This window comes from Amphiprion ocellaris, chromosome 22, assembly GCF_022539595.1.
Source record: "Amphiprion ocellaris isolate individual 3 ecotype Okinawa chromosome 22, ASM2253959v1, whole genome shotgun sequence".
Taxonomy (NCBI): Eukaryota; Metazoa; Chordata; class Actinopteri; family Pomacentridae; genus Amphiprion; species Amphiprion ocellaris.
In genome coordinates, this window is record NC_072787.1 from 21,782,496 (window position 1) to 21,810,437 (window position 27,942).

Below are 27,942 nucleotides of genomic sequence, written 5' to 3' on the forward strand. Positions count from 1 at the left end.
AATATAAGGACATCATTTTCAATGTATCGCTGTTGTTTGATTTGTGTGTGATTGCAGGAATTAAACGACAGCTAAGTTCTTGATTTTACCTCATAAAACTGCTTTTATTTCCTTTATTTTAAAACATAATTTAAGTTTGATAAGCTTCAGTGAAACCAGACCTGGACTCACCCCACTGTATGACGTACCAATTTACGCATTAAACTTGGTCTCGTCGTTTGCAAGGGACCATAAATGTGTGCAGTGAAGTCCTTCATCTCCATGGTCACATATACAATCAGTCATTAATGTTTAATCAAGAAAAGAAGTTGCCTATAAGAATCAACCCAGCAGTGATCCCATCAGTGAGGGAAGCAGCTATAGGATGGATGTACAGATGCAGCGGTGCACGACTAAACTGGACTAATGACACAGTTTAGAAATATCTTCTGCTCTGGTGTGATGTTGTCTAGAAGTGAAAGTGATGCAGACATGATGGCGCTCTAAAGATTTCTGATTTTCTTTCTCAGTGAGGTTCAGTCAGGATGGAAGAACCTGAGGACAGTATTGCCGTGGTGGGAATTGGATGCAATTTTGCAGGAGGTGAGCAGAACTGAGGAGCTTCGGTTTGTTTTTTCTGTGTTTTAAATCGAGACATACAACCTCTGAGCAACCGCCAGGATTATTCAAGTGAAACTATGGTAATTCTAAAATAAATAAATGAAAAAAATTATCTATTGAATCTACTTTTTCTCCATTTTACTTGGTTTAAATTTAGCTACTGTGCTCAAAATATTTTTTTCTCCCACAAAGAAGTAGTGATTTGGAGCTTTTAAGTCTTTTATGTGTAATAATCTATATTTTTCCCAACAGGAGAAGGGCTTGACAGTTTCTGGAAGGTTCTGGTTGATGGAAGAAACTGTTCCGTGCCGATTCCCAAAGACAGATTTGACTTTTCCAGGTGGTACGACCCCGATGACACCAAAGCGGGTAAATCCCGAACAGCCAAGGCTGCTTTCATTGATGGGTACGTTGTGCTTTAAACTTTACTGTAAATGTGTGTGTATATACTGTAGATACAGTGGTCTCAAAGAGTTTCCTGAGCATTATTTTCCTTGTGTGTATTATTATTATTATTTTAAAGAATAACCCATTGCTAAAATCAGACCTGATCACTGCTGACCACCTCAGTCCTGGGTGTATAAAATGTACAGGGATAAAAGTGTTGACTTATTCTCTGAACCTTCTCTAAAGTGTCCAGTGATTGTCATGAATGCCAGGTGTGTTGCTACCTGGTATTGGAGTCACTGATTGTGGATTAGCACCAGGTGTGGGAAGCAGATATATAACCCCAGAAAGAGACACTGCTGCTGAATGTGCTTCAGTGAAGTGTGGCTGAAATGTTTGTTGGATGCTAAAGTCAGCAGCAATCTTTCCTTCAGTATTTGGTTTTTAAATATGGAACATGGTTGCTAATGGGGCAAAAATAAAGCAATGATGAATGTGGGGGAAAAAAAGCAGAAAGACCATGTAGTAGAGGTGGTTTTAGAAGATCAAAATAAAGAAGGGGGAAGAACTGAGCTCTGAGTCATCTTGAAACTTTGGAGTTTGCTCAGACAAACCAAGTGGCCTGTAGGAATCCCCTAACATTTCAATCCTCTCACATTGCTTGTGCTTTATCAGCATCAGACTGAGTATACTGATGTGCAGATCACACAAAATGTTAAACTACAGCAACCACATAAGTTCTCTTTAGACAGAAATGATATTAAAAATCCTTGCAGACACATTCAGACATATAAAAATCCACTTTAGAGCATCTTGTTTCTGTGATAGGGAGTTTTCCATCAAAATGTTTGTGGTTAGAAATTCTTAAAATGACATCTTCATCTCCTCCCAATTAAAAAAAAAAAACTAAAATATTTGAATATACAAGGCTTTTCTTTTGTACAGAGGAATTTTAGGTGCCCCCAGAATGGTTTTAGCCACCACCAAAGAAAAATCTCCATCTTTTTAAACTTGTTTTGTTAATTGGTGTTTCTTTCACTAAAGAATAAGGATTTTATTCATAAAAATGGACATAAATACCAGGAAATGCAAAGATTTCTGTCAAATATGGAGCCACAGAGTTGTTGCCTTTACCATATACAGGATTTTGGTTTCCTATCAGTCAGGAAAACCCCTGAATATATTAAGTTTTATTAGTATTTTGAGCACAACTGGAAAAGCATTCTAGCTTTAGACTCTGAATATTAATCTTTCTACACCTTAAAAGTCAAACCATGAGAAGTAACCTCAAATAAAGCACATTTTTAGAAAAGAGAACGATTTCTTGTAATATACCCTCTATTCCTCAATGGAATCTATTGGTCTTCAACGTTTTCAGATTCAACGAATTTGACCACAAGTTTTTTGGCATCAGTGACAGTGAAGTGGAACAAATGGATCCTCAACAAAAACAGCTCCTTCAGTGTGTCTACAGGGCTTTAGAAAACGCTGGAACTCCTGTCGAGAAAGTCAGTGGGAGCAGGACAGGAGTGTTTTTTGGTAAGATTTTAAAAATATGTGTCCGGTTAGTGGTGTTTAGCATTTTCTAGAAAAAAAAAGTAGTGAAATGATCCAAAATTAAACTAGTCTTCTTGTCCTTGAACCAACTTTTTTTTTTTACAGATGAATCTAAAAATTTTACAGCAGTTAATTGCTAACAATACATAACACAATGATCAAATCATAAGTAAATTTCCTATATTTTCCCCATTGCACGGATTACAGGCCTTATGAACAGAGATTACGAAACAAACGCTGCACACGTGCACCCAAGTGTGATCAACCACTGGACCGGCACTGGGCTTGCCATGAGTATTGCAGCAAACAGAGTCTCCTACGTCTTCAACTTCACCGGACCCTCACTGTCCATAGACACTGCCTGCTCATCATCACTTGTAGCTCTTCACCTTGCATGTCAGTCCATCAAACAAGGTCTGTAAAACTTTCAAGTAACACTTCGAGTAACAACTAGAGTAATTGGTGGAGATACTCTATTTTTGATCTTTTTAGGCGATTGTGACATGGCTGTTTGTGGAGGGGTCAACTGCATCATTGAGCCAAGAGTGTTTGTTGCGCTCAGCAAGGCCAAGATTATCTCACCTGATGGTACCAGCAAGCCGTTCTCCAGTAAAGCAGATGGTTACGGTCGAGGGGAAGGCTGTGGGGTGGTTCTCCTGAAGCCGCTAAAGAAGGTCAGAATACATCTCTGATTTTCTACTTTCTCTATTTTGGAAATATCCACCAAATTTTAGATATCTAATTAACACCAATAATCAGATTTCACTGCACTGTAAGAAATGACTGCAAAAATACTGCCAAATTCTAGCAATAATGTTCGGTTTTCCAGATAAGGAAAAAAAAAATCTGATGCTCTTTTGGAGCCAAAAACAAGACTGACCATCAATAGCAATGTGAACAGCAAATCGCTATAAAAAAGACAACAGAAACTAGACAAAGCTGTCCCAAAAGAGATAAAATAAGTATTTCACAAATGAGACACTAATGAGACGCACAAACAAGACACAAAATAATGCAAATGAGACACAAAATGATACATGCAAGAAGGAAAATAAGACCAACATGACAAAAAAGGAGACACAATGGGACAAAAACTAAACATAGGAATGAAGGAAGAAGACAAAACTATTATGGAGAGATAAATGTCACAAATGACACAAATAAGACACAAAATGAGACAAAAGAGAAGAGTGAGACAAAATATGACACAAACAAGACAAACAGAAGGGACACAAAACTGTCCCAATGAGACATGAAACAACAGAAAAACCAAAAGAAAAATGAGACATAAATGACACAAAGGAACACACAACAACACAAACACACAAAACAACAAAAAAACGACACAAAACAACAGAAGGAAGATGGAACTGTCCCAAAGAGAAATAAAACAACAGAAACCCAACACAAAACTAAACACAAAAGAGCATGGCAAAAACGAGATACAGAACTACAGTTACAGTTAATGCTTTACCGTTTTTGCTGCTTCACAGGCTCTTCAAGACCACGACCACATCTGGGGTATCATCAGCAAAACTGCAGTCAACCAAGACGGACACTCTGTTACTCCCATCACCAAACCATCCATGACACAACAAGAGGAGCTGCTGCGAAGAATCTACTCAGAGTCTGACATTGTAAATGTCCAGTACATAGAGGCCCATGGGACTGGAACTCCAGCTGGAGACCCAACAGAGGCAGGAAGCATCTCCAACGTCATCGCTAAAGCCAGACCTCCTGGTTCTGAGACGCTGCTGATTGGATCTGTGAAAGGTAACATCGGACACACAGAATCTGCAGCTGGAGTTGCTGGACTCATTAAGGTTCTACTTATGATGAAGTATGAGACTATTGTCCCTTCAGTTTTCTACTCCGATGAAACATCCAGTGTAAATGCTGAAGCCCTGAACATAAAAATTCCCAAGAAAACCGAAAAATGGGACACCTCTGGTACAAGAATTGCAGGGGTGAATAGCTTTGGCTTTGGGGGCACAAATGCACATGCTATTGTCAAACAGCACATGCAGCCATGTGCTGAGAAAAAGAATGAAAGGAGGCAAGTAAAATATTTTGTTGTATCTGCACATTCACAGAAATCTCTTACAATGATAATGGAAGACACCATTAAACAGCTACAGGCAGACAGCAAAGTTGATCTAGACTCTCTGTTGTACACATCAGCTTGCAGAAGAAGCCACCAAAAACATAGATACAGAAAGGCAATTGTGGTATCATCTGTGGTCGACCTCAAAGAGGAGCTAAGTGCTGCTGTTGGCAAAAAAATCAATTCAGCCTATTCAGATCCAAGGTTAGTGTTTGTGTTCTGTGGGAATGGTGTGACATATCATGGAATGTGTAAGCAGCTACTAAAACATGAGCCTATATTCAGAGAAAAGACCAAAGAGATTGCACATCTTTTCCAAAGTCTGTGCACTCTGGACATCCTGGACACACTGGAGAGTGACACTGAAAGCAGTGACTCCAACAACCCAAATATTGTCCAACCACTCCTCTTTGCAATCCAGGTTGGGATTGCAACCCTACTCAGTCACTGGGGGGTCAAGCCTGATGCGATTCTCGGACACTCTGTCGGAGAAGTTGCAGCTGCTCACTGCTCCGGCCTCCTGTCTCTGGAGGATGCAGTGAAAGTCATATATTTCCGCAGCATTTTCCAGAGTAAAGTCACAGGCGGGAAGATGCTTGTGATCAGCAACATGGCTGTATCAGAAGTCACATCTCTTCTCCGTCTTTACTCTGGTAGAGTTTGCCTTGCTGCTTTCAACAGCCCGCAGTCCTGCACCCTTTCAGGTGATGCAGATGCAATCCAGCGCCTCCACGAGGAGCTAATCAACTCAGCTAACAATCAGAACCTATTCCTCCGTGTCCTGGATGTCCCTGCTGCTTACCACAGCCATATGATGGACCCAATTCTGCCAGGAATCAAAGAGGCACTTGGCACCTTACAGTTGAAAGATCTTGACACAGAGTTGTTCTCCACAGTGACAGGCAAGGAAGCCCAGCAGGGAGATTTCAGCACAGGTGAATACTGGGCTAGAAACATTCGTGAGCCAGTTGCTTTTGAGCAGGCAGTGAGATCAGCAGCTAAAGGGAAGAAGAACACAGTCTTTGTAGAGATCGGGCCAAGAAGGGCGCTGCAGAGAAACATCATGGAAACTCTGGGGAATGACACCGCTGTTCTTGCCTCGGTGCAGCCAGGAAAAGATCGCGAATCAGTCACATCTGTTGTTTCAAAACTGTTCGAACTGGGTATTCAGGTAGATTGGGACACCTTCTATAAAGGTTATGAGACAGTGCCACTGCCTTTCCCAAAATACCAGTTTGATTGCTCAAACAGAGACGTTGTCATCGCAGCAGCACACAAGAACACAACAAGTAATCATCCTGTGCTCTGTCAGACAGGAGGTGAGAAGGATATTTTCAACTGTGATCTTTTTTCTGACTCTTCTTTCTACTTGAAGGAGCACAAGCACAACAACATACCCATCATTCCTGGTGCCTTCTATGCTGAATTGGGTTTAGCTGCTTTCATGGCCGCTGCCAAACCAAAAGTACCCATCAACACGCTACAGCTTAGTGTCAGTTTTCACAGTCCATTTGCTTTGACCCAGAATTCACCTGAAATGAAGGTGCAACTGGAACAAATGGAGAAAGAGACTAGATTCACTGTACTCTCCCCATCTGCAGTGTATGCATCAGGCACAATTGTTTTAAAGAGAAAGAGACCCATTGAAGAGCATTGCATTTCACTGAGCTCCATTTACAAACGATGCACATCTGTGTTAAGCTGTCAGGAGTTTTATGGGCATCTCGCTCAAGGAGGCTTCCAGCATGGAGATGTCTTCCAGAATAAAGGTGACGTGCACTATGGAAAAGATCTAAAGGAGGCGTTTGCAGCTGTATCGGTTCCAGAAAAACTCTGGCCTCATTTGCATGACTATTACATCCATCCTGTAGTTTTGGATTATCTGATGCAGCTTCTTCCTGTCACAGTGGATCACTTTTTAACTGGTAGGTCAGGATTTCCTGCCAAAATAGGAAGTCTGACAGTGTTTGAACCCTTGCAAAATGAGATGATCGTGTATCTGAGAGCAACTGACGTAGGAGTTGATCATTTTGAGATCTGTGGTTGCTTTGCAGATATGGAAGGAAGAGTGTTGGTTGAGGTTAAGAATGTGATATTCAAGTACCTTGGCAGTCAATCTCATGTGATTGACGAATACTTCTACCATAACGCCTTCAGTGTCATCCCCCAAGGTTTCTCTCCTGCTGCTCCTCCCCCCAAGGCTTTGGTCTTCTGTGACCGTATGGGAATCTCTAAAGGTCTGAAACAACATTTGGACTCAGAGTCTGAATATGTTTCCTTCACACATGCAAAAGATATTTTGAGCAGTGGGTTTCCTTCTCTCTTGGCAAATCTCAATATCTGTGATATTGAGAAAAACTTTGATGAGGTTTTGTTTTTGTGGGGCAAAGAAAACCTTACAACTCTGGCAGCTGATGTCGTTCTGCAAAATCTGTTGAGCTGCTGTGAAATTTTCCGGCAAATAGTCCTTGAGCTAAAGCGAATTCACTTCCCAAACTCAGTTAGAGCAGTAACCTACTGCTCATCTGACATCACTGTCGATCACATAAGTCCAGGTTTCGCTCTTGCTGGTATGACAAGAGCATGTGCTGCAGAGATACCAGATCTTTCTTTTCAACTGATTGATATAAGCAGCATCTCTGATAAGGACATCAAAGCTCTGTCTGAGGTACTAAGATCATATCCTTGCAACAAGTACTCAGAGCTGGTAGTCAAAGATGGACTCATTTGGAAACCTTCCATAGTCCATACTCCACCAGAAACCACTGACAGTTCAGAGGGCATTTACACTTCTACACTGACTAAACCTTGCATCTTTCAGACAACTGATGCACATAAGATAACTCAACTGAGTGCCACTCATTTTGACGAGGACGTTGAGCCAGTTGGCGATGCATCAGTTGAAATCCGGCCCAGTAAGATATGCGTTCATTCTTCTGATTACTTCCCTGTCAGTGCTACACATCTGGAACATGGCCAGACACTGTACTGGAACAAACACTCGTTTCAGAAGCACAAGCTGCTCGCTCTAGACTTCAGTGGTACAGTTACAGCAGTTGGAAAAGATGTGAGGAAATTGAAAGTGGGAGATCATGTTGCTTCCTGTTATCCTGTGGTGGCAGCTAGTAAGGTCAGAGTTCCAGAAGATGCATGCTACAGCACCAGAAGGTTCTCTTTCCTCCAAAAAACACCATGTGTTTCCTTCTTTGTGCTAGCGTGGGAGATCTTGCATCGAGCCTTGCCCAGAGCCAAACAAAATTTACAAATCATCTGCTCTATGCCTGATTCTGCTCTGGTGAAAGTCTTGACACTCACCTCTAAGGAATCGGGTTGGACTGTGAATGTTGGCTCATCTGCAGATGTCAATCAAATGGATGCATATATCATCCTGCCTCCATTTGATGAATTCCTGATTGCTAAAATTTGCAGCTTTTCAGGCATCAAATATGTTGTAATCATATGCAAATCCCAGATGCAGGATTTGCTAACTCCCGAAGTGTTCCAAGGTGTGAAGGAAAATGTTCACGTACAGATGATTCAGATGCCTGTCATTTTGCAAAAGGGATCCCTGAGAGCACACAGGCCACACATTTATCACTGGCTGAAGTCCCTGAACTTGAGCGGGAAAGCTGCCATTGCTAGTTTTACCTTTCAGAGCATGAGTGCTGAAACCAGGAACCTGAATTCAGAGCAATCATACTTCAACTCAAAGAAACTGGCTGTGGTAGATCTTGATAAAGATGTTAGCGATACACTGTCTGACATTCCACTGCTGCCAGCAAAGAAACCGCTTTTTCGAAAGAGAGCAGTGTACATTGTGGCAGGAGGTCTTTCTGGTCTGGGCTTTGAAACCGTCAAGTTCATCTCCCAAAGAGGCGGCAAGTACATTGTCATACTGTCAAGGAGCAAACCCAAACCAGAAGTGCAGGAAGAAATCCACAATATGGAGAAACAGTATGGAAACAGCATCACCAGCATGGAGTGCAACATATCTGTCTCTGAGCATGTGCAGAATGTTATCAGTGTCACTGGCCAGAAGTTCCCCTGTTGTCCAATCAGAGGAGTGTTTCACAGTGCAGTTGTCTTGCATGATGGGCTGATTGAGAGGCTCAACAGATCTCTGTTTGAGAAGGTTCTCAGACCCAAAGTAAATGGTGCACTGAATCTGCACCATGCAACACAGCACTGTCCGTTAGACTACTTTGTGTGTTATTCTTCCATCTCGGCTTTCCTGGGAAACGCATCGCAAACAAACTACGCAGCAGCCAACACATTCCTCGACATGTTCTGTCAGTACAGGCGCAAACTCGGGCTGCCTGGACAGTCCATCAATTGGGGAGCTCTGAATCTCGGTCTTCTCTTGAACAAAGAACATCTCCAGCGGTTTCTGGAAACAAAGGGGATGATGGTGTTAGAAGTGGGAGAGATTCACAAAAGCTTGGAGCAATGTCTTGTGCTCAACCGACCCCAGCAAGCTGTTTGCAGGTTTAATTTTAGAAACATCAGATACAACATCCTCTCTCAGAATGCATCCTTGACCACACGTCTCTACGAACTAGTTGAGGAGGCCTTCCAGAAATCCATAGATACAGATTTTCAAACTAAACAAACTGACTCTGTCTCACCAAAAGACTATGTTTGTTCCCTGCTTTGTGAAACTATTGGCATAGCTCAGAGAGAGCTAAAGTATGAATCACTTCTTTCGTCTTTAGGCATTGACTCCATGCAGGCCATGACTCTGCAGAATCTGATCTTTCAACAGAGAGGTTTGGAAGTGCCTTTAGTGAAACTGTTGGATCCCAATGCCACAGTATCAGCAGTGGTAGCTATACTGAGTGATGGAGCTGAGGATGAAACCCAAGAGCTTCTTCCAGTGGAAGACATTGACGATGTTTCCACCAGATTATAAAAACTTCAAGTGCAAATTTTATTTGGAGAATCCGTCATCAGAGCATTATAATAGTTGCTTAGTTGAAAACTTTGCCATAGTAGTCAATAGAAAACTTTTGATGACCGTTGGAAAACAGGAGATTTCATGTGTTATTATCACATGTTAATTATCTACTTTGTATTCTTTGTTTTTGTGCATATCTTCAATTCCTCTTACTGTTTTGTTGCACTTTTGCATTGCACTTTTAACCATACATGATAAGAATGGATGTTTTGAATCAGTTTAACTCATTTTGCTTATTGATTTGTCAATGATGAAAACTTCAAAGCATTATAATTGAACACACAACAAATTGATAATTGGTTCAATAATTGATGTAAAATTCAAAACCTTCTTTTGCATAATTTTATTGCATTTCAATAAGTGCTTTATCATTATTGGGCCTTTTGCTGTTTGAACCATTAATTTATCACATCATGTGGACTAAGACATTGTTCTCCTGATGGATATTTAAGTCACATGGATTTGTTGGAAATTTAACAAAGAAACTAACTTTTTCTTGTCATTGTTGATCGAAAATGTGCTCACATGTTGTCATAGCTTTTCTAATGTCTTTGTTGTTAATGTTTTGTTTCACTTTGACACAATAAATCAAGCTGACACTCGATGAGGTTGGTTTATTTGCAAAAATTCTTTCATGCAGGTTACATAACACAAAAGCAGTCATTTCAGGATCATTGGGTGTTTACTGTCTGAAATTTGTGGTATTTCAAACTTATATATTAAAACCAAATGAGCAAACATTATAGTACACATACTCCCAATTTCAAATATTCATTAAAACTCAAAACATCTTAGTTCATTTTTATTTTGAATTCTGTTATGTACATAAAGGGTAAAAAGTAGATTTTAACCAACGTTCCACTAACCCATCAAAAAGTGCATGACAGCAATGAAGTTCTGTGATAAAGAGACACAAGCTAAATTAGGGTTTGGCTACACAACCAAAATGTGTTTATATAAAACAGTAACATAAAATTAATTCAATTAGGAGCTGTTCTGCAAGAGCATATATGAGATCAAGCACGTTTTCATGTGAATGTACATGTGGCCTAACATAACTGAATTCCTAACATGAAGAAAATGTAAGTTTTGTACTGCTCTTGTACAAAGCAAAATAAATACACACATTAAAATAGATGGTATGAAATTATTCACTGTTTAGTACAACACCAACCAAACTGGCGAGTGTACTGTTGGGGTCCAGTATAATAACCAGAGGTACATTTACGCCTGTTTCCTGGAAAATCTTGTTCTGCAGAGTCATAGCTAACATTGAGTCTATCCCCAATGCAACCAGAGAGGAGTCATCGTCTAGTTCGTCTACACTTACATTGGTTATATCACTGACAAGTTCCCTCACACTTCCATGCGTGGAAGACAAATGCTGAACTTTTGATTCATTGTGTGTTTCATCTTTCAGCTCCATTTCCACTAAAGCTGACAGTCGCTCTCTGAGAGATGCATTTTGTGAAAGAACATGAATCTGTAGGTTTTTGAAATTGAATTTACATATTACTTGTTGGGGTCTGTTCATCAGAAGACATTTTTTGAGTGTGTCATGAACTTCACACACATCCATTGTCATCATGCCTTTTGCCTCCAAGAACTTCTGGAAGTGGTCTTTGTTCAGCAGCAGACCAAGGTTCAGAGGACCCCAGTTGATGGACTGTCCTGCAAGACCGAGGTTTCTCCGATAATGACAGAACGTGTCGAGGAAGGAATTGGCTGCTGCGTAGTTACACTGCGAGGCATTGCCTACGACTGATGAAATGGAAGAATAGCACACAAAGAAGTCAAGTTTGTTGTGAAGTGTTGCATAGTGTAGATTTAGAGCACCGCTGACTTTGGGTTGCAGCACTTTTCTGAAGAGTGACTGATCAAGGGATTCAATCAGTGCATCATGCAACACTGCAGCGCTGTGAAACACTCCTTTGATGGGGCAAGAAGGGAATCTTTGCCCAATTTTTGAGATTGCATCCACCACCTGCATCGACACAGAAACGTCACACTGGATATTTATGATAGCGACTTCGTGTCTTTTCTGGAGGAGATCCATTTCAAATTGCATTTTATCAGACAGAATATGTCTTGACAGTGTTGCAATACAACCTCCACCATTATCAGCAATGAATTTAACCGTCTCAAGCCCCAAACCAGAGAGCCCTCCAGTTACAATATAGACACAGCCACGTTTAAAGAGTTGTGGAGGTCTTGCAAGCAAAGGAACATCAGATACTGGCTGATCAAATTCTCCAAGGTCTAAAACAACTTGTCGCACTGTTTTTGTGGTGAAATATGACTCTGTATCAGACTGAGACTCTTTTGGCTGATAAAGCTCCCTTCTTAGAGGTAATGATTCTGTCTCAAAGCCTAACGACACTAGCCAGCTGAAGATGTTCCTGTTCTGTGCATGTAGATGAGCTCTCTGCAGAACATCAACCACATCAAGCTTATGTACATGAAACTGTTGACTCTTTATTGCAAACATGCTAGCTGTGACTAAAGGTGACATGTCACTGCTACACACAAAAATAATGTGTTTCTCACGGCCGCTGCTGTCATAAGTCCCCTGCCAAGAGCTATCATATGGTGGCAGTAAGACAATTGCATCAAAATGTGAAGTTTCCCCCTTGAAATGTGACCAAGAGGAAACATTCCAGCCTGACCTGGTTGCTGTAAGAGCCAAAACCTTCATCAGAGCAGAAGCAGAGTTGGAGGAGATAATAGCCAACTTTCTGTGCCGTTGTTTCACTTTAGACAGCATTCTCTGCAGGATCTCCCATGCCAGTATGAAAAAAGACATGCAAGGATTATCCCTCAGAAATGGAAGTCTCTTTGTGTTGTAACACACTGCTTCAGGAATTACAATCTTTGCGGAGGCAGGAACTGGATAGCATGAAACTATATGATCTCCCACGCTTAGATTAGCAACATCTTTCCCTATAGCTGTGACAATGCCACTAAAATCTATAGCTAGTAGATTGTGATTGTGTGAAGCATGCTTGTTCCAGTACATCGTCTTGCCGAAATTCAAATGCGATGTGCTGACAGGGAAGTAATCTGATGAATGCACACATACATTGGTTAGCTGAATTACAACTGACTTCTCCTGGACAGGATTTTGATTAATGTTAGCAGGGAGGGCTGACAGGTTTACCATTCTGTATGGATCAGCTGTCTGTAGGACAAAGTCTCTCGGACAAACAGAATGCAGATCACCTTCACTTAAAGCATTTTCCTTCATTGGGGTCCGTAATATTCTTGTTGCTGCAGCCTGCCCTTTACTGATCCTGACCTCTTGTTGTTTGCTGGTGGTAATTACACAAGCCAGCATTTGAATGTCTTCATTAGTCACAGAAGCAAGGTCAATCAGCTGGAACGAAAGACCCGCCATCTCTGCTGCACAAGCCCTCGTCATACCAGAAAGCCCAAAACCGGGACTGACATGATCCGCAGTCATTTCTGTTGATCTGTAAGTTATGATGCGGATAGTGCAGGAACGTTTGCTGTCTTTCACGGCCAAAACAATCTGCTGAAATATCTCACAGCAAGTCACCAAGGAGTCCAGCATCTTCTTGGATGACAAGTGACTGATGTCCTCAACACCCCAAAGAAAGAGTACATTGTCCAAATCTGCAGTGGTGTTAAGCAATGAGAACACTAAGCATCGAACTTGCTCTTTGCTCTCCACAATGACTGACTCTGGACACATATATGGCCGAAGCCTTTTAGCAATACAGAGTTTATCCTCAAAAACAATTGCTTTGATTTTGCAATTTTCCAAGTTTGTCTCATTAGAGATTGCAACAGTTTCATTGTGGAAGAACAGCGACTGAGGAGCATTTGAGCATCTGCCCAAAAATGAAATCCTCACCCCTTTAAGTTCCACCAACACATTCCCCTCTGTGGTGGAAAAGCAACCGCATACATCAAGAAAGTCTGAAGTCTCTTGAGTTGTCTGTAAGTACAAGACCATCTCCTCCTGCAGTGGTCCTGATATAGCTATACTTGCAATACCTGAAGGGAATCCTTGCTTGCCTGTTAGTTGTCCCATTGCAACCACAGCTGTCATCTGCAGAAAATAGTCCAGCAGGACAGGGTGAATGAAATAGTCATGAAGATGTTTCAAAACTTCACTAGGGACTTGTATTGTTGTCAGAGCTTCCTTGAATTCATTCCCAAAATGCACATCATTTAGCTGTCTGAAAACAGGACCATACTCGAATCCTGCTTGAGAAAGAGTTGAATAAACCTCCTTCCTTTTCAAAACCAGTTTGCACCTTTGGGAGATCACATCAAGACAAATGCTTGATTCATCCAACAAAGGCTGGCTATCTGTACACCTGTACGTCCCAGAGGCATGTGTTGCAGCAGAAGACTGTATCTTAAATATCTTCTCTGCATGTTCCAATGTCACCTTCAGCTGTTGATGGCATGAGCCGAGTGTCAACACGTTCTCAAATCTAACACTGAGATGGAGCAGAGAAACAGGTTGCTTTGGCCTCAGGCTTGCCATCACTGCAGCGTAAGCTAATTCCACATAAAACGTACCTGGCACAATGGGAACGCTGTTGCTTTTGTGCTCCCAAAGATACGGTGCAGTCTCTACTGAGAGGTTGCACATGAACTCTTTACTATCCTGCTTTATTTGGGATATGAGTGCATGACGAGAAAAAACAGAGGTTTCATCACCTTTTCTCAAAGCTTCGAAATTCAGCTCTTTCTTTGTGTTGTTAAACTGATAGACCGGAAGAACTGTGGGCAAAGTCTTGTAGCATTTGTAGACTTGATGCCAGTCTACATTAATGCCAAGTTCAAACAATTTTGCCACTGTTAAGAGGATGGTGTTGCAATCCATCTCTGGGTGGACAGAGGAAAGAACTGTATTATCATTTCCTAGAGTCTCAAATATGTTCCTTTGGAGAGCTCTACGCGGTCCAATTTCCACAAAGACCCCATTACTCTTGGACTGTTTGTCTTTGACGACAGCATAAAGCGCTTTTTCAAATAAAACTGGCTCTCGGATGTTCTTTGCCCAGTATGTGCCAGTGCAGAAATCACCATCTGAACATCTTTCTCCGGTCACTGTAGAATAAAGGTTACACTCCATGTTGTTGGCATCGAAAAGGTTTATGCTTCTCTTAATGTCATCTAGTACTGGATCCATCATGTGGCTGTGGTATGCTGCTGGGACATCCAAGACATGGAGGAAGACATTTCTACCTGTGAACATGATCTTCAACCTCTCCTGGAGGATGTCGATGGCATCGGCATCTCCTGACAGAGTGCAGGACTGAGGGCTGTTGAAAGCAGCTATGCAAATTTTGCCAAAGAAATCTGGAAGAATTTTTACCACCTCATCCACAGCCACATTGCTGACCACAAGCATTTTCCCTCCTGTGACTTTGCTCTGGAGAGAACTACGATGATATAACACTTTCACGGCATCCTCAAGAGACAAGAGGCCTGAGCAGTGAGCAGCAGCAACCTCGCCAACAGAGTGACCGAGCATGGCATCAGGTTTTACACCCCAGTGCTTCAGCAGAGTGGCAATGCCGATCTGGATGGCAAATAGAAGAGGTTGGATGACAGCTGACGAGCTAAAATCATCATTATCATACTCACCACTGAGCCATTTGCTGATGTTGATGGTTTTATAAGTGTGGAAGAGATCCTCTACTTCTTTGACCTTATCTCTAAAAACAGGAACCTCTCTCATGAGCTGTTTGCACATCCCTCTGTAGGCAACCCCGTTTCCACAAAACACAAAGACCACCTGGTTGTCTGACCGTATTGATTCAATCTTTGTTCTCAGTGTAGATGTCAGCTGGTGCTCTAAATCTGAGATGGAGGATGTCAGGAGGGCTGTCCTATATTTGTGTTTGTAATGACTCCGTCCACATGCTGAGGTGTATGAAAGTGCCTGGAGGTCAACTGTTTGATTGCTGCAGAGTCTTTGGTGAGTGTCAGTGATGGTCCTGATCAGTGATTTCTCAGAAGCTGCAGATAGAACAAAGACTTTTGGACAACCTTTGTGTTTCTGTGTGGAAACTGTAGTGTGATTATACTCTCTTAAAATCACATGTGCATTCGTGCCCCCAAACCCAAAGCTGTTGATCCCAGCTACCCTTCCTAGAGACCCGTTTGTCTCCCATCTCTCAGCTTTAGGCGGAATATTTAGATTCAGTGCTTTTAAGTCTACACTGGCATTGTCTTCAGAGTAGAACAGTGAGGGAACAATAGTCTCATGCTTCATCATAAGTAGAACCTTAATGAGCCCAGCGACTCCAGCTGCAGATTCTGTGTGTCCGATGTTACCTTTCACAGAACCAATCCAGAGAGTCTCTGAGCCCGGAGTTCTGGCTTTAGCAATGACGTTGGAGATGCTTCCTGCCTCTGCTGGGTCTCCAACTGGAGTTCCAGTCCCATGAGCCTCTATGTACTGGACATTTGAAATGTAAGATTCTGAGTAGATTCTTCGCAGCAGCTCTTCTTGTTGAACCTTGGAGGGATTGGTGATTGGAGAGACAGAGTGTCCATCTTGGTTGACTGCAGTTTTGCTGATGATACCCCATATTTTGTTGCTGTCCTTTAGGGCCTTTGTATAGAAAGTCACACTATTAGGAGAATAGCTAGTATCTCTACTGTATACAAGTATTTTACATTTGATGGCTGGGAAATAGAAACAATTATCCTGTGATGGAGGATGTATTCACATCCTTGACTAAAGTAAAAGTACTAATACCATAGTGAAAAAACACTAACGAAAAGAAAGCCCGACATTAAAATTGTTACCTAAGGTATGTAACTATAATCAGGAAAATGAACTTATAGTATTGAAATCAAAGTAATAAATGCATGAAAATGTCTGTCTGTGACTGTTACACTATTATATTGTCCCTGTTGCTGTCACACAAGCAGCAGTGCCCCCTGTGGACCACACATAGGAAAATTGTTATATTAGATTTACTGTCACAATTACCCAGAGGCCACAGTAACACCTTCACTCTGTCCAAAATACAGTCCAAACTTCAAAACTATTAAAAATACATTGCAAATATTGAAATATTTTCTAAATGAAAAGCAGAAACTTCATTCAGAAGTTGAAACCATAAAATGTTATGTGAAAAATGACTTAAATAATTAGCAAAATAATTTTGTATTAACTAACTCCCTATGCTTTTAGTGTGGCTTTAATTTTATTCTTATTATTTATATCTTTATTATTGTTGTTGTTGTGGTATTTAAAATATTTTATTTGTCTATTTATTTATACATTTAACAAATCTTATCTTTTATCACTTAATTTTTAAAGGTTATTTTGAATTTGGACTTCCATTCCATGTTTCCTGATAGCATTTATCCATGATAATACACCATTTTATTCTTTTTTGTCTGTTTATCCTTTGAACTTTGTGTTGCACTCTGTTTCTATGAATGCAGTGGAAAGTTTCAAGTACTTCAGATTTATACTGTCACATATTGTTATCATCCACCTACGTTTTTCAGAGGTTTCAGGAGCACCACACCACAGCCTTCTCCTCTGCCATAGCCATCTGCTCTGCTGGAAAAAGGTTTGCTGGATCCTTCAGGTGAAATCATCTTGGCCTTGCTGAGAGCAACAAACATCCTCGGCTCTATTATACAGTTGACGCCACCACATAGTGCCATCTCACAGTCTCCTAGTTGAAAGAGAAGCAATAGAATAAGAAAATTTCATACATCATACAATATTTAACTTTCTGCAGAGCAAATGGAGCTAGTACCTTGTTTTATAGCCTGGCAGGCTACATGTAGAGCCACCAAAGATGAGGAACAAGCACTGTCAATGGTGAAAGAAGGGCCGGTGAGATTGAAAGTGAAGGAAATTCTGTTGGCGGCAACACTCATGGCCGTCCCAGTGCCGTTGTAGTGGGTTATCGTGTTCGGGTTGTTGTTACTGAGCATCTCGTAATCCCTGTTCATAAGACCTGCAACACCACAATCAAATTGGGTAAAACATGATATTAATCTGTGGGTTTTACAGGTCACAAATGAGAGGAGTACCTATGTAGACGCCAGTTCTGCTTCCACTGATGCTTTCCATAGCAATTCCTGCATCTTCTAACGCCCTGTATGTGCACTGCAGAAGGAGTTTCTGCTGAGGGTCCATAGAGTCAGCCTCCACTTCAGTAATCCCAAAAAACTTGGAATCAAACTCATTAAAGCTAGAAAAAAAAGTAGATCCACTGTAGTTGAAACGCCCACAAAGAAAAGAAAATAACACTAAATCTGCCAAATGCCTACCCTTCTATTAGAGCTGCTTTGGTTGTTTGTGTCTTTCCAGGTTTGCTATCATCGGCATCATACCAAAAAGTGGTGTCAAACCTCTCAGCTGGGATGTTTACCACACAGTTCTTCCCCTCCAGGAGAACCTTCCAGAAATTCTCCAACCCCTCACCTAGAGTAAAACAAACTAGAATGACTCGACTTAAATTTAGACAACCTTTTTGCAGAAGTGTCCAAATCAAGCACCATACCTCCAGGAAAATTGCATCCAATCCCAATAACAGCTACGTCATCCTCTGCGTCCTCCATCGCTCCTTTGAAGTGATGATGAAGCTGCTTTTGCTGCTTCATTCTAAGATAAAATGTGAAATTTTAAGCCTCTCCATAGTGGAGCTTAAAGCACCGGCTGCTCTCTTTGGGCTGAACAAGTCTCGACTCTTTATAAACACTGTCAGATCACAGAAAAGAGACAACAGGACAATGTCTTCGCTTGTTACATCTCAGCTGGAACTAAATGCACTAATTGCAGGTTAAGACCCTTCAAAAGACTCCAGTAAATAAGCTTTTGTTGTTGTTTGTAGACTGACAAAAGAATATATTACTTGTGAATAGTGCCTGTGTCTCAAAGATGTTCCTAGATAATGCATAATTAGCGGGCCTGATTGCATTAATGTGGCATTTAATGTAGTAAAAAACTTCAGAACACGAATAATGAATCAGTGGCTCCTCTCTGCATCCAACATTATTAAAGTTGACATTGTTCATTTTAATGTATTTAAGACAATACCAAATGTATAAAATGTTAGTAATAGTGCTTTTTTTAAACTGTTTTTCAGCCCATTGCTTGGGTTTGTTATGTTAGTTTTTGATGTAGGTTATTTGGCATTCTTATCAAACATGTTTTCAACTGAAGTAGGGAGCCGAGGGGAAAGAAATCACTCTTACCTGCCTTGTACCACAAAAACAGACTGATAAATTAGCTAGAAAACATAATGCCGTATTTAGAAGTTAAGTACAAACACGCACATTTTGCTTAATAGTTAAAAAAAAGACTCAAAAAGATTCCAAACAATGTGGATAATTGACTTCATCTGCTGGATAGATATACAACTATTTGTGTATTTACACCTAATATTAGTTTTATAAGGTGCCAATATGCTAATGCTGCCTTCACACCATGTTGCAGCCCCAATGTGGAACAAATAATGCATGCATAGGTCTCATTTGAGTCAAATCACAAGGTTGATTAAGAAGAGTAATCTTTATTTGAGCTTCAAGAAGGCCTTAATCTAAAGGAACAGAAGCACCAAGCCAATTCTTTTATACGCTTACAGTATATACACATCTCCTCTCCTCAATCAGTTACAGTAGGACATGATGGCCTATCTCTACTTTCAGAGAAAAACAAAAGGACACACCTGTGGGCACTTAAATAAATAAGAACAAACAAAAATAGATAGCATGTGGTAAATGCAATACATCCTTTAGAGAAAAAACTCTAAATATGCGGAGTTCAATAATGAACAGCGGTAATCACGTGTACCTTGCTACAGCCAAACAGTACATTCTGGATCAAGGTGCTTTAAGGTCCTACGGTGTTCACCAGTTTGTGTGTGAACAATGTGAGACTGACCATGATTTATGTCAAATTCATATGATAGCAAATATGGCTCAGATGTATAAAAGTACTACAGAGGTCTTTAGTCATGAGAGTGTAGGACAACAAGCCCTTAATGGAATATCATAGGGGGGGAAGCAGGTGTTTTATTTTCATCCACTTAAACCGTGAAATGCTTTTAAAAATCGCTGTGAATCCGATCGTCCTCTCTACAGGAAATGTAAAATGATAAAATAAAAATGTATACAAGGGACGAAACAATCTTTTTGAGTGTCATCTTCACGTCAATGACGAGAGGGATACAAACAAATGAAATACAAGGCCTCCAAAAGGCCTGTGCTCGATTGCACAGCTTCATTTATATATACATGATTCAAGAGTCTAAAATGTGTACTGAGGTATCTAGTGGTCCAGTGATTTTCCCTCCAGCACCATCTGGATCTCTTTGGCATCCAGAGTTTCATACGTCAGCAGGGCGTCAGCTAGCTTCTTGTGCTCGTTGCTGTAAGTCTTCAGGATGTTTTTAGCACGTTCGTATGAGTCCTGGATGGAAAAGAGTCACAAGTCAGATGTAAATAATCTGCATTTTTAGAACACAGGAGTGATGGTTGCAGGAAGTGTTCCTCTGTATCCCTATGGAGATATTCCATTAAAAATCAACCGTTTCCAGCTAGAATAGTCATTTACCACATTAACAATGTCTAGACTCTATTTCTGATTAATTTAATGTTATCTTCTTAGAGAAAAAATTATTTTCTTTCAAAAATAAGGATATTCCTAAGTGAATCCAAACTTTTGAATGGTAGTGTATGTGTGTAATTCAAACGTGGGAAAGCTCACCTTCAGCAAAGCTCTGACTTCCTGTTCGATGGCAGCCTGTGTCTCGGGGCTCTGTTTGGATACGTCTCCGTAGGTCATGACACCGAGCTGCAAGCAAAACACAAATTACACCCTCAGGTTGAATAAACAATGAGGCTTCCTCATACACCAGTCAGCGATCCTTACAAACTGTCAGGAGTGAATTAAACAAGAGAGCTTTTCATAGTGTTTTGTGGAATTACAGAGTGATAGTAGAGGATTCTTTAATTTTCAGGTTGTTTTTAACAGTTAGTGCCCATTTACTGGCTGGAGATGTGCCGAAATGAGCTACTGCGGTGTTTAATAAAAACAACCTCAAGTGACTTTTAGATAGAAACTGGGGTAAATAGAGGAAATGACACAAAGATGCCACATATATTTACTAGAATGTACTAATTTAGCTACAATCTTTCCTTCACAACCAACATTTACATGTACATTGGTGCAAACAATTTGTGGTATTTACTGTAAATTAAAGGTCTAACCCTGCAGCAATGTATGCAGTTAATGCCCCACAACAACACTGTTTAACTGAAGACAAAAAAATGCTACTGGAAACCAAAATCCCAAATCATCTGACACAATTTAAAATTTTTACCTTGTCACTCATGCCGAACCTGGTCACCATCATTTTTGCTATTTTGGTTGCACCATCAAAGTCGCTGGAGGCTCCTGAAATGCACAACAGAAGGCGGAGATTGAAAGGAAAACTGAATCACAATAATAATTCTGTATTCCAGAAGTGTACTGGATTAATTTCACCTTGTAATATTAAAGGTTTTTGTTAAATTAACATGCCTTTTTATGCTATAACAAGACAACAAATCACTTTATTGCAGGAAAATTTTCTTGTGACAGCAAAATCTTTGTATATATGTTAACAACATACACTTTACTAAATAAAGAATCTCACAATGTCTCAACTCAAGCATGAAGAACAACTTCATCAAACCGTGTACAGTTATGTTCTTCAATGTACACACTGAGTTTCACATTTTAACAACTTAAGTTATATTGTGATAACGTTCAACATTTCACAATTTTAACACAATAAACATTATATTCCTAAAACAGGTGAAGTTTCTCATTACATGAGTTTGTTGTAATAATGTAAAAATATCTTGATATGACATGCAAAATGAAAGACTGAGATGCTTCTGTAGCAGCCAAAATCATCAGAAATGTAGCATAAAATTCTAACTAAATCATGAACAGTTTTATTTAATAGCAGCTAAAGTTGCAGATCCCAGTCTCCCAAAAACATAAAAAGAAAGAAAAGAAACCCACTAACTTGTTTTGTAACGTTTATCAAAGCACATACACTTCTGAGGAACCTTTAATTGTCAGACAATACTAGCCGTGGCTCGAGCTTTTCATCTTTATAAAGCACGTCTGGTGCAAACAGCACTTCAGTACTAACAGCTTATAAAGACTAAATCAGCCCTTCTAAATCCCTCACCAGTTGTGATGTAGTCGTCTCCAAAGATGAGCTCCTCTGCTACTCGGCCGCCCATGCTGACGTCCATCTGAGCCAGCAGCTGGGCTCGTGTCTCGCTCCAGCGGTCATTTTCTGGCAGCATGGACACCTTGAGGACAACAGACAAGGACGGATTTGTAGGATTTTTTTTTCCAGATCTTGTTTTAAAAAACCAATGCAAACAGATTAAGGAATAAATGTCAATGTTGCAAAACCATAACTGGAGCTCACATGGCCAAGAGTTGGTCCTCTAGGCATGATAGTAGCCTTATTGATGGGCATTGCGTCTTTGGTGTAATAGGCAACGATGGCATGGCCGGACTCATGGTAGGCGGTGATGGTCTTATTCTTCTTGTCTATTTCAACGCTTCGTCTCTCAGGACCTGGCATGAAAAGGACACAGAGATGAATAAGTCATTAAAGCCGTCTCCTGCTATCTAGGCGATCTGTCTCATGAGATATTTAATGAGGGCTGCAGAGCAGATCTAAGCCCTGTGTGTACTCACCCATGAGGATCTTGTCCTTAGCGAACTCCAGGTCCTTCATTGTGACCATCTCTTTCCCATCCACCGCCGCCTTCAGGGCTGCCTGGTTGACCAAGTTCTCAAGCTCGGCCCCGGAGAAGCCCACTGTGCCTCGGGCGATGATCTCTGCATTGACGGCTGTGGAAGAGCAAACACAGTGTCTTTATGGAGGGCGGTCACAGACAATAGTGTCCTTAGAAAATAAAACTCCAAACAAAGGTGTTCTCTGAGGCTTGTTTGAACTGATAAGGAGCATGTTCTGGATTTTCTCATGAATATCAAACAAGCAATTTAAAAAAGCATTAACAAAAAATATTAATGAGAAATATCCTCACTATTTTTGAATATTTTACTCTGAGACCTACCAGGGTCTACTGTGATCTTGGAGAGATACCAGTTAAGGATTTCTGTGCGTCCTTTAACATCTGGGCGAGGGACCGTCACCTGCATGTCAAACCTTCCTGGCCTCACGAGAGCACTGAAAAGTGGTAACAATGCAGCAGGAATTGAGACTTTAAGTTCATGTACTAAACTTACTAAAAAAGAAAACAAATGTCATGGGAAATTGGGTCATATCTAAACTTACAATGCCTTTACTCTCTATAAATTGGTTGCTACTCCACAAAAGCTGCACAATGAGTAACTTGATAATGAGTGTCAGTACAAAATTGGAAATTAATGGCATCAATTCTAGATTAAGTTAGGATTTACTCCTTGCAAAGCATATTTTAAATTAATTTTCAGTGTAAATGTGCATACAAAATGCCTGCCACTGTGTGCAATATAGAAACTAAACAAGGTCACAAAGAAAAAACAGCTGGTGGGTAAGTTAAAGGACAAAGGTAACAGAGTGGGAAGTAAAAAAACTGGAGTGGTTTTGTTTACATGGACTATATCTACATAGTGTATGGAATGACGTCTTTCAGCACGTCAGACTGTGTATCCAGCTGCAGCTTCTTCTACTTAAATAAGCAGATGTAAAAAAGGTATTTATTTGAAATGTATACATACTTATCCAGAGCCTCAGCAAAGTTTGTAGCACCAATCACAATGACACCCTCATTTGGTTTAAATCTGGAAAACACCAAACATTTGTAAGTGGAAGTTCTCTTCTCTATCTAATTCACAACATTTAAGTTAAACAAAGCTGACCCGTCCATTTCTGCCAGCAGCTGGTTGATGGTTTGTCTGGAGTAAGGATGCATTGGAGACTCAATCCTCTTTCCACCCACGCTGTCCAGCTCATCGATGAAGATCACACAGGGAGCATTAGCTTTGGCCTCTTCTGCAAATCACACACACAAAAAAGACAGACTGTAAGTTTTGGTTACATCTTTGATTGGTTAAACACATGTGAGAGCAGGCAGCAAAACTTACTGAAAAGGTTCCTGATTCGGCTCGCGCCAACACCCACAAACATCTCATCAAACTCCGATCCGGAGGCGTAGTAGAAAGGAACGTCAGCCTCTCCGGCCACAGCTCGCGCTAGCAGAGTCTTTCCTGTTCCTGGTGGACCAACAAGAAGGATCCCTGAGGAGACAGAAGAGGAAACAAATTAGTTTAAAATAACACCTTATTTTATGGAGTGAATTTGCTATGCTATCCTAGTCAATAAAAATAGAGGAAATGAAACTAGTAATAACACCTTTAGGCAGCTTTCCACCCAAAACAGTGAACTTCTGGGGGTTCTTGAGAAACTCGACGACATCTTGCAATTCATTCTTTGCCTCTTCCACTCCTTTGACGTGCTCGAATGTCACATTCTTCATCTGGATCGGGTCAACTGCCGAGTCGAGGCCAGATGTGGTGCGGAATCTCACTGCGAAATCCAAAACCAGTCTGCTCAGGACAGTGATCCTTTACAAAATCTCATGACGACAGACAATATAACTGCTGGTTGCCATGTGCTTACTGTGGTACACATGTAAATATGAAGATCCAAATTTATGCTGCTTTCCCACATTTAGTGCTTCCAGCTTTCATAAAGCTCCAGCACGGTCATGGAAATATAAATAATTATAGATATTAAGATATTAGTACACAGTAGTATGCACCAACATAATCAGTCAAACTCTACATGCACACTATGGTAGACATATTATGATTTGGTACCTATATCGTCAGTTAAACAGTCTAATGACACATTAAATTCTATTAAATGAAATATTTAAGCTGAAATAGACTTCAGTGAAACCACCCTTAGAGGCACTAAGTGGCTTTGTTCCAATTGCAGTGTGCATGTAGGGTTGTGATTTGATTCATGAGCATAGGAAAGAATCAAAACTGAAACAAACCAGCATCAGAAAAGGAGCCTTTACCCGAGAGAAACGGGGTTCTATACAGGCCAACAATGCCCAAGAGTAGGAGGCCCAACAGGATCATCCTGGTTCTCCTCAGTGAGTCTGTCAAAACAAAGCGGAGGTAAAACTTAGTCCTGCCTGTCTGCATTTAACTCAGAAAGAGGTGCAACTGTACCACTAAACACCGGGAAATGCTTCAATTATACAAATGTGTTTGCTTTCTAGTAATCCTAGTCCATTCTAGTGTCCACATGCCTTGTGTTCTCTGAGTGAAGGCCTGAGACCTCATGAATCCCTCAGTGAAACCCGTCTTGAAAGCCTCCTGCTGGTTTTCTGGAAGGTTCTTTTGTTTCGTGACTTGGTCCAGTGACTGAGCTTCTGGTCCTTTTTCCCTCATGAGCAACCCCTGCAGAGAAACAAAGTTAATTTAGTGAATCTGCTCCTTTAGTCCCAACTGTGTGCTCCAAATACAGGCTCAAACTCTTATGTCTGCAATCAAATTGGGCGTGCCGCTTATCCTGACTGCACAAACGTCTACGTTTCTATATAACTGGACAGAGTCTTGGAAATAAGCTTGATACTATTGTAATCACTCAATTAGTTTTGGAAAAAAAAGCCAGTTTATGTACTATTAAGCACCTGAACAGATACAGCAATATTTCTATTGCACAGACATTTGAAAATGAGCTAAATGAAAGAATAACAAATGTACCTTCATGAATGCTGGTGTGTAGGGTTCAGATTCCACTGGACCGTCATAAGTAGACTCCCCTCGTCTGGTTCTTGATCTAAGTGTCTTAAACCCCCGACTCTGGACCCGTACTACAGGGACAAACAGGTGAGAATACATGAAATGTGACCCTACATTTCAAGTCCTTCACAGCAGATATTTTACTGACTTCTTACCAGGCAAAAACTGTAGTTCTGAGCAAACTTCTTTTAGAGGGCTGTGGTATTGTCTGTGGAATAACGGTGAGCTGAAAACCCCCATTCTTCTGTGTGAAAACCCTTTAAAAAAACAGCACAACAAAAATAAAATGTCAAGGTCTGTTATACAATAATCCATGTGGGCAGATGTGTATTAATAGCCTCTTAGAAGCAGAACTGTGGCAGTCCAATAAAACTGGGCTGTACCGAGCTGCTCACCATGCTTGTTGTGAAAGAAGCTGTCTGCAGAAACGTGACTGGTCCTCCATAACGAAGGAACAGTGGGAGGTTCTTCTGGTCCCGGTATAGGCAGTAACCTGCTGATCAGCTCATCCAGCTGACTCACCCTGACCTCTGACAAGCCCAGGTCCCTCAGACTCACACTGGGCTAGAAAGACAGGGGAACAAAAAGGTTATTTACACTGTTGTATGCCTATTGTTATGGCAATAATTACCCCCAAGTGGGCATCTGACTCTTAAAAACAGTGATATATCACTGTTTCACACACTTTTATGCAGATTAACAGATTTTCCAGAGTATAACTGAGTACATCCAGTACACTGAGATGTACAAAATAATTTGAAGGGTTAGGGTTAGACTTTAAACAGGTTTTGGCTAGTGTAAGATTACAAAACAATGCACTGCACATTTTAAGCACAGTAACGTTTGTATTGAAAACAGACAGGAATGCTGCTTTTTCTGTGGGAAGCGTAAATGAATAAAAAATAAATTTACGGGTACTTGAGTGAAGATTCAACTAAGTTCACTAAAACTTTGTCTGTACTGTAAGCTTCTTAAAAAGAGGCCTCTCCCACACTTGTAATGTTGATGTCAAACTAATTCCAGGATGTCACTGGCAACAGATCGAATGTAACCAATGCTCAGTATAATTTTTTGTTATCTGATCAAACCCAGTTTGTTCATATGACACGTGTTAAAATCACCTGAGCTGACCAAAGTACGTGTTATAAGACAGGCAATACGAATCAGGATTTATGAAAAAGTACAATCAATAAATATGAAATATCACAAAACAACTTGGAAGACCAGTTTCAACAATAAAATAAATATAAACACTAAAGTATCACAACCACTAAGGGCAAGCAAAAGCCTCTAGAAACACAGATGTCTTGAAATTTGTCTTAAAAGTGTTTTGTTCTGCATTACGACCTTCACGGAATCCCCTCATCGTGCAAATGTGGCGTCCATCTCACCTCTTTTAGATATGAATTGTGCTCTGGAGTGAAGTCTTTGTGAAGGGTCTGGACTGAAGCTGTGGCTGAGTTCTTCAGCGAGTGGAGGGCATTGATGAGCTGGCTGAGAGGCACTATCATCTGGGAGACACACAAACAGAGCAGGATAGAGGATAGTCAGCACATGGTTTTGTGTATAACCTCACATTCATCACATGTATCTAAGAAGTTCAATGAAAGATCTGCTGGATCTTGGCAGTCCTCCATACAGGACAGTGTGTCAGGACTGTTATGTCAGTGTTATTCAAGCTGAGTCTCGGTTCCTCTCCGGCAAACACACACAGCAGTATGTCCCATATACGTCAGATGTATGGGAGTTATGTAACCTCGACTCTTTGAGCTTGGCACATTTTAAATTTACTTTTAGCCCGGCTCTTCCTCAACATATTGGATGTTTAAGTCCGCACGTATCACGCCAGTCGGTTCCATTAAGACAGCGTGACGTAGGCATGGGCTGATACTGAAGTAATAGCGTTGACATGTTGATGCTAACATTAGCCGGGCTAGTATATCATTGACCGAAAAAAAAGACATTACATACAAAAACGACATACGGAGCCACCTTTAATCCAACTCTCACAATAGCTCTTCCAAAACAACACTAACTTGACGACACAATATAAACATAAGTTGCCAGGTGAACACATATAAGCTAGCCAAGTCAACAAGCTGCTCGCTAGTCGGCTTACCTGCTGTGGCTGAAACGATGTCGACAGCGAAAACATTTTTGCCGAAAGATATTTCAAAATCGGGATTTGGAGGGTTGATGTGTGAGGACAGACCCTCTATATAACGTAAATGAACGAGTCCTCCCCGCAGCGGTGTCCTTATGTTTTCCTTGTTACACAACTTTTCCAGCAGCTTATCTAATAACGGCAAATGGATTCTCCGGCATCTGAGGGTCAAATGGACTACAAAATGACGCAAAATTGAATTACTACCGGGTACGGCTTGCATCATTATGTCACTTGTGGAGCTAAAATCTCAACTTTGTTAAATATAAATTTCAAAAATCTTAATAGTATGTGACAAAAATATAACTTTACCCTATTTACCCTAAAATGTGTCTGACAAATAAAAAGTAGCGTTGCTGTTATTACACAATTTCTATATT

General features: G+C 40.7%; 3 protein-coding genes across 4 annotated transcripts; 1 reads left to right on the top strand and 2 right to left on the bottom strand.

The window, feature by feature from the left end:
* The first annotated feature begins 502 nt into the window (after window positions 1–502).
* LOC111570849 (uncharacterized) lies at window positions 503–9,812 on the top strand. Its single transcript, XM_023273794.3, has 6 exons — window positions 503–582; window positions 853–1,006; window positions 2,366–2,526; window positions 2,752–2,958; window positions 3,037–3,218; window positions 4,038–9,812. The coding sequence occupies exons 1-6, from the start codon at window positions 525–527 to the stop codon at window positions 9,555–9,557; spliced, it is 6,282 nt and encodes a 2,093-aa protein (XP_023129562.2). The 5' UTR covers window positions 503–524; the 3' UTR covers window positions 9,558–9,812.
* A 937-nt stretch (window positions 9,813–10,749) lies between these two features.
* Window positions 10,750–18,179, bottom strand: pks1 (polyketide synthase 1). The gene is made up of 6 exons (XM_023273793.2): window positions 18,122–18,179; window positions 17,889–18,042; window positions 17,649–17,809; window positions 17,369–17,572; window positions 17,103–17,284; window positions 10,750–16,200 (listed from the first exon to the last, which is right to left on the bottom strand). The coding sequence occupies exons 1-6, from the start codon at window positions 18,177–18,179 to the stop codon at window positions 10,750–10,752; spliced, it is 6,210 nt and encodes a 2,069-aa protein (XP_023129561.2).
* A 937-nt stretch (window positions 18,180–19,116) lies between these two features.
* Window positions 19,117–27,733, bottom strand: LOC111570853 (ATP-dependent zinc metalloprotease YME1L1). 2 transcript variants are annotated; one of them, XM_023273807.3, is made up of 18 exons: window positions 27,518–27,733; window positions 26,790–26,909; window positions 25,794–25,962; window positions 25,554–25,655; window positions 25,360–25,469; window positions 24,903–25,053; window positions 24,666–24,749; window positions 23,993–24,166; window positions 23,725–23,877; window positions 23,500–23,632; window positions 23,359–23,421; window positions 22,713–22,825; window positions 22,330–22,485; window positions 22,055–22,206; window positions 21,806–21,932; window positions 20,945–21,018; window positions 20,329–20,415; window positions 19,117–20,031 (listed from the first exon to the last, which is right to left on the bottom strand). In XM_023273807.3, exons 1-18 carry the CDS (start codon window positions 27,551–27,553, stop codon window positions 19,891–19,893), a joined length of 2,145 nt encoding a protein of 714 aa, XP_023129575.1. In that variant the 5' UTR covers window positions 27,554–27,733; the 3' UTR covers window positions 19,117–19,890. The 2 variants fall into 2 exon arrangements, with proteins under 2 accessions (XP_023129575.1, XP_023129574.1); XM_023273806.3 differs by having other exon boundaries at window positions 24,642–24,749.
* Between the last annotated feature and the right edge of the window lie 209 nt (window positions 27,734–27,942).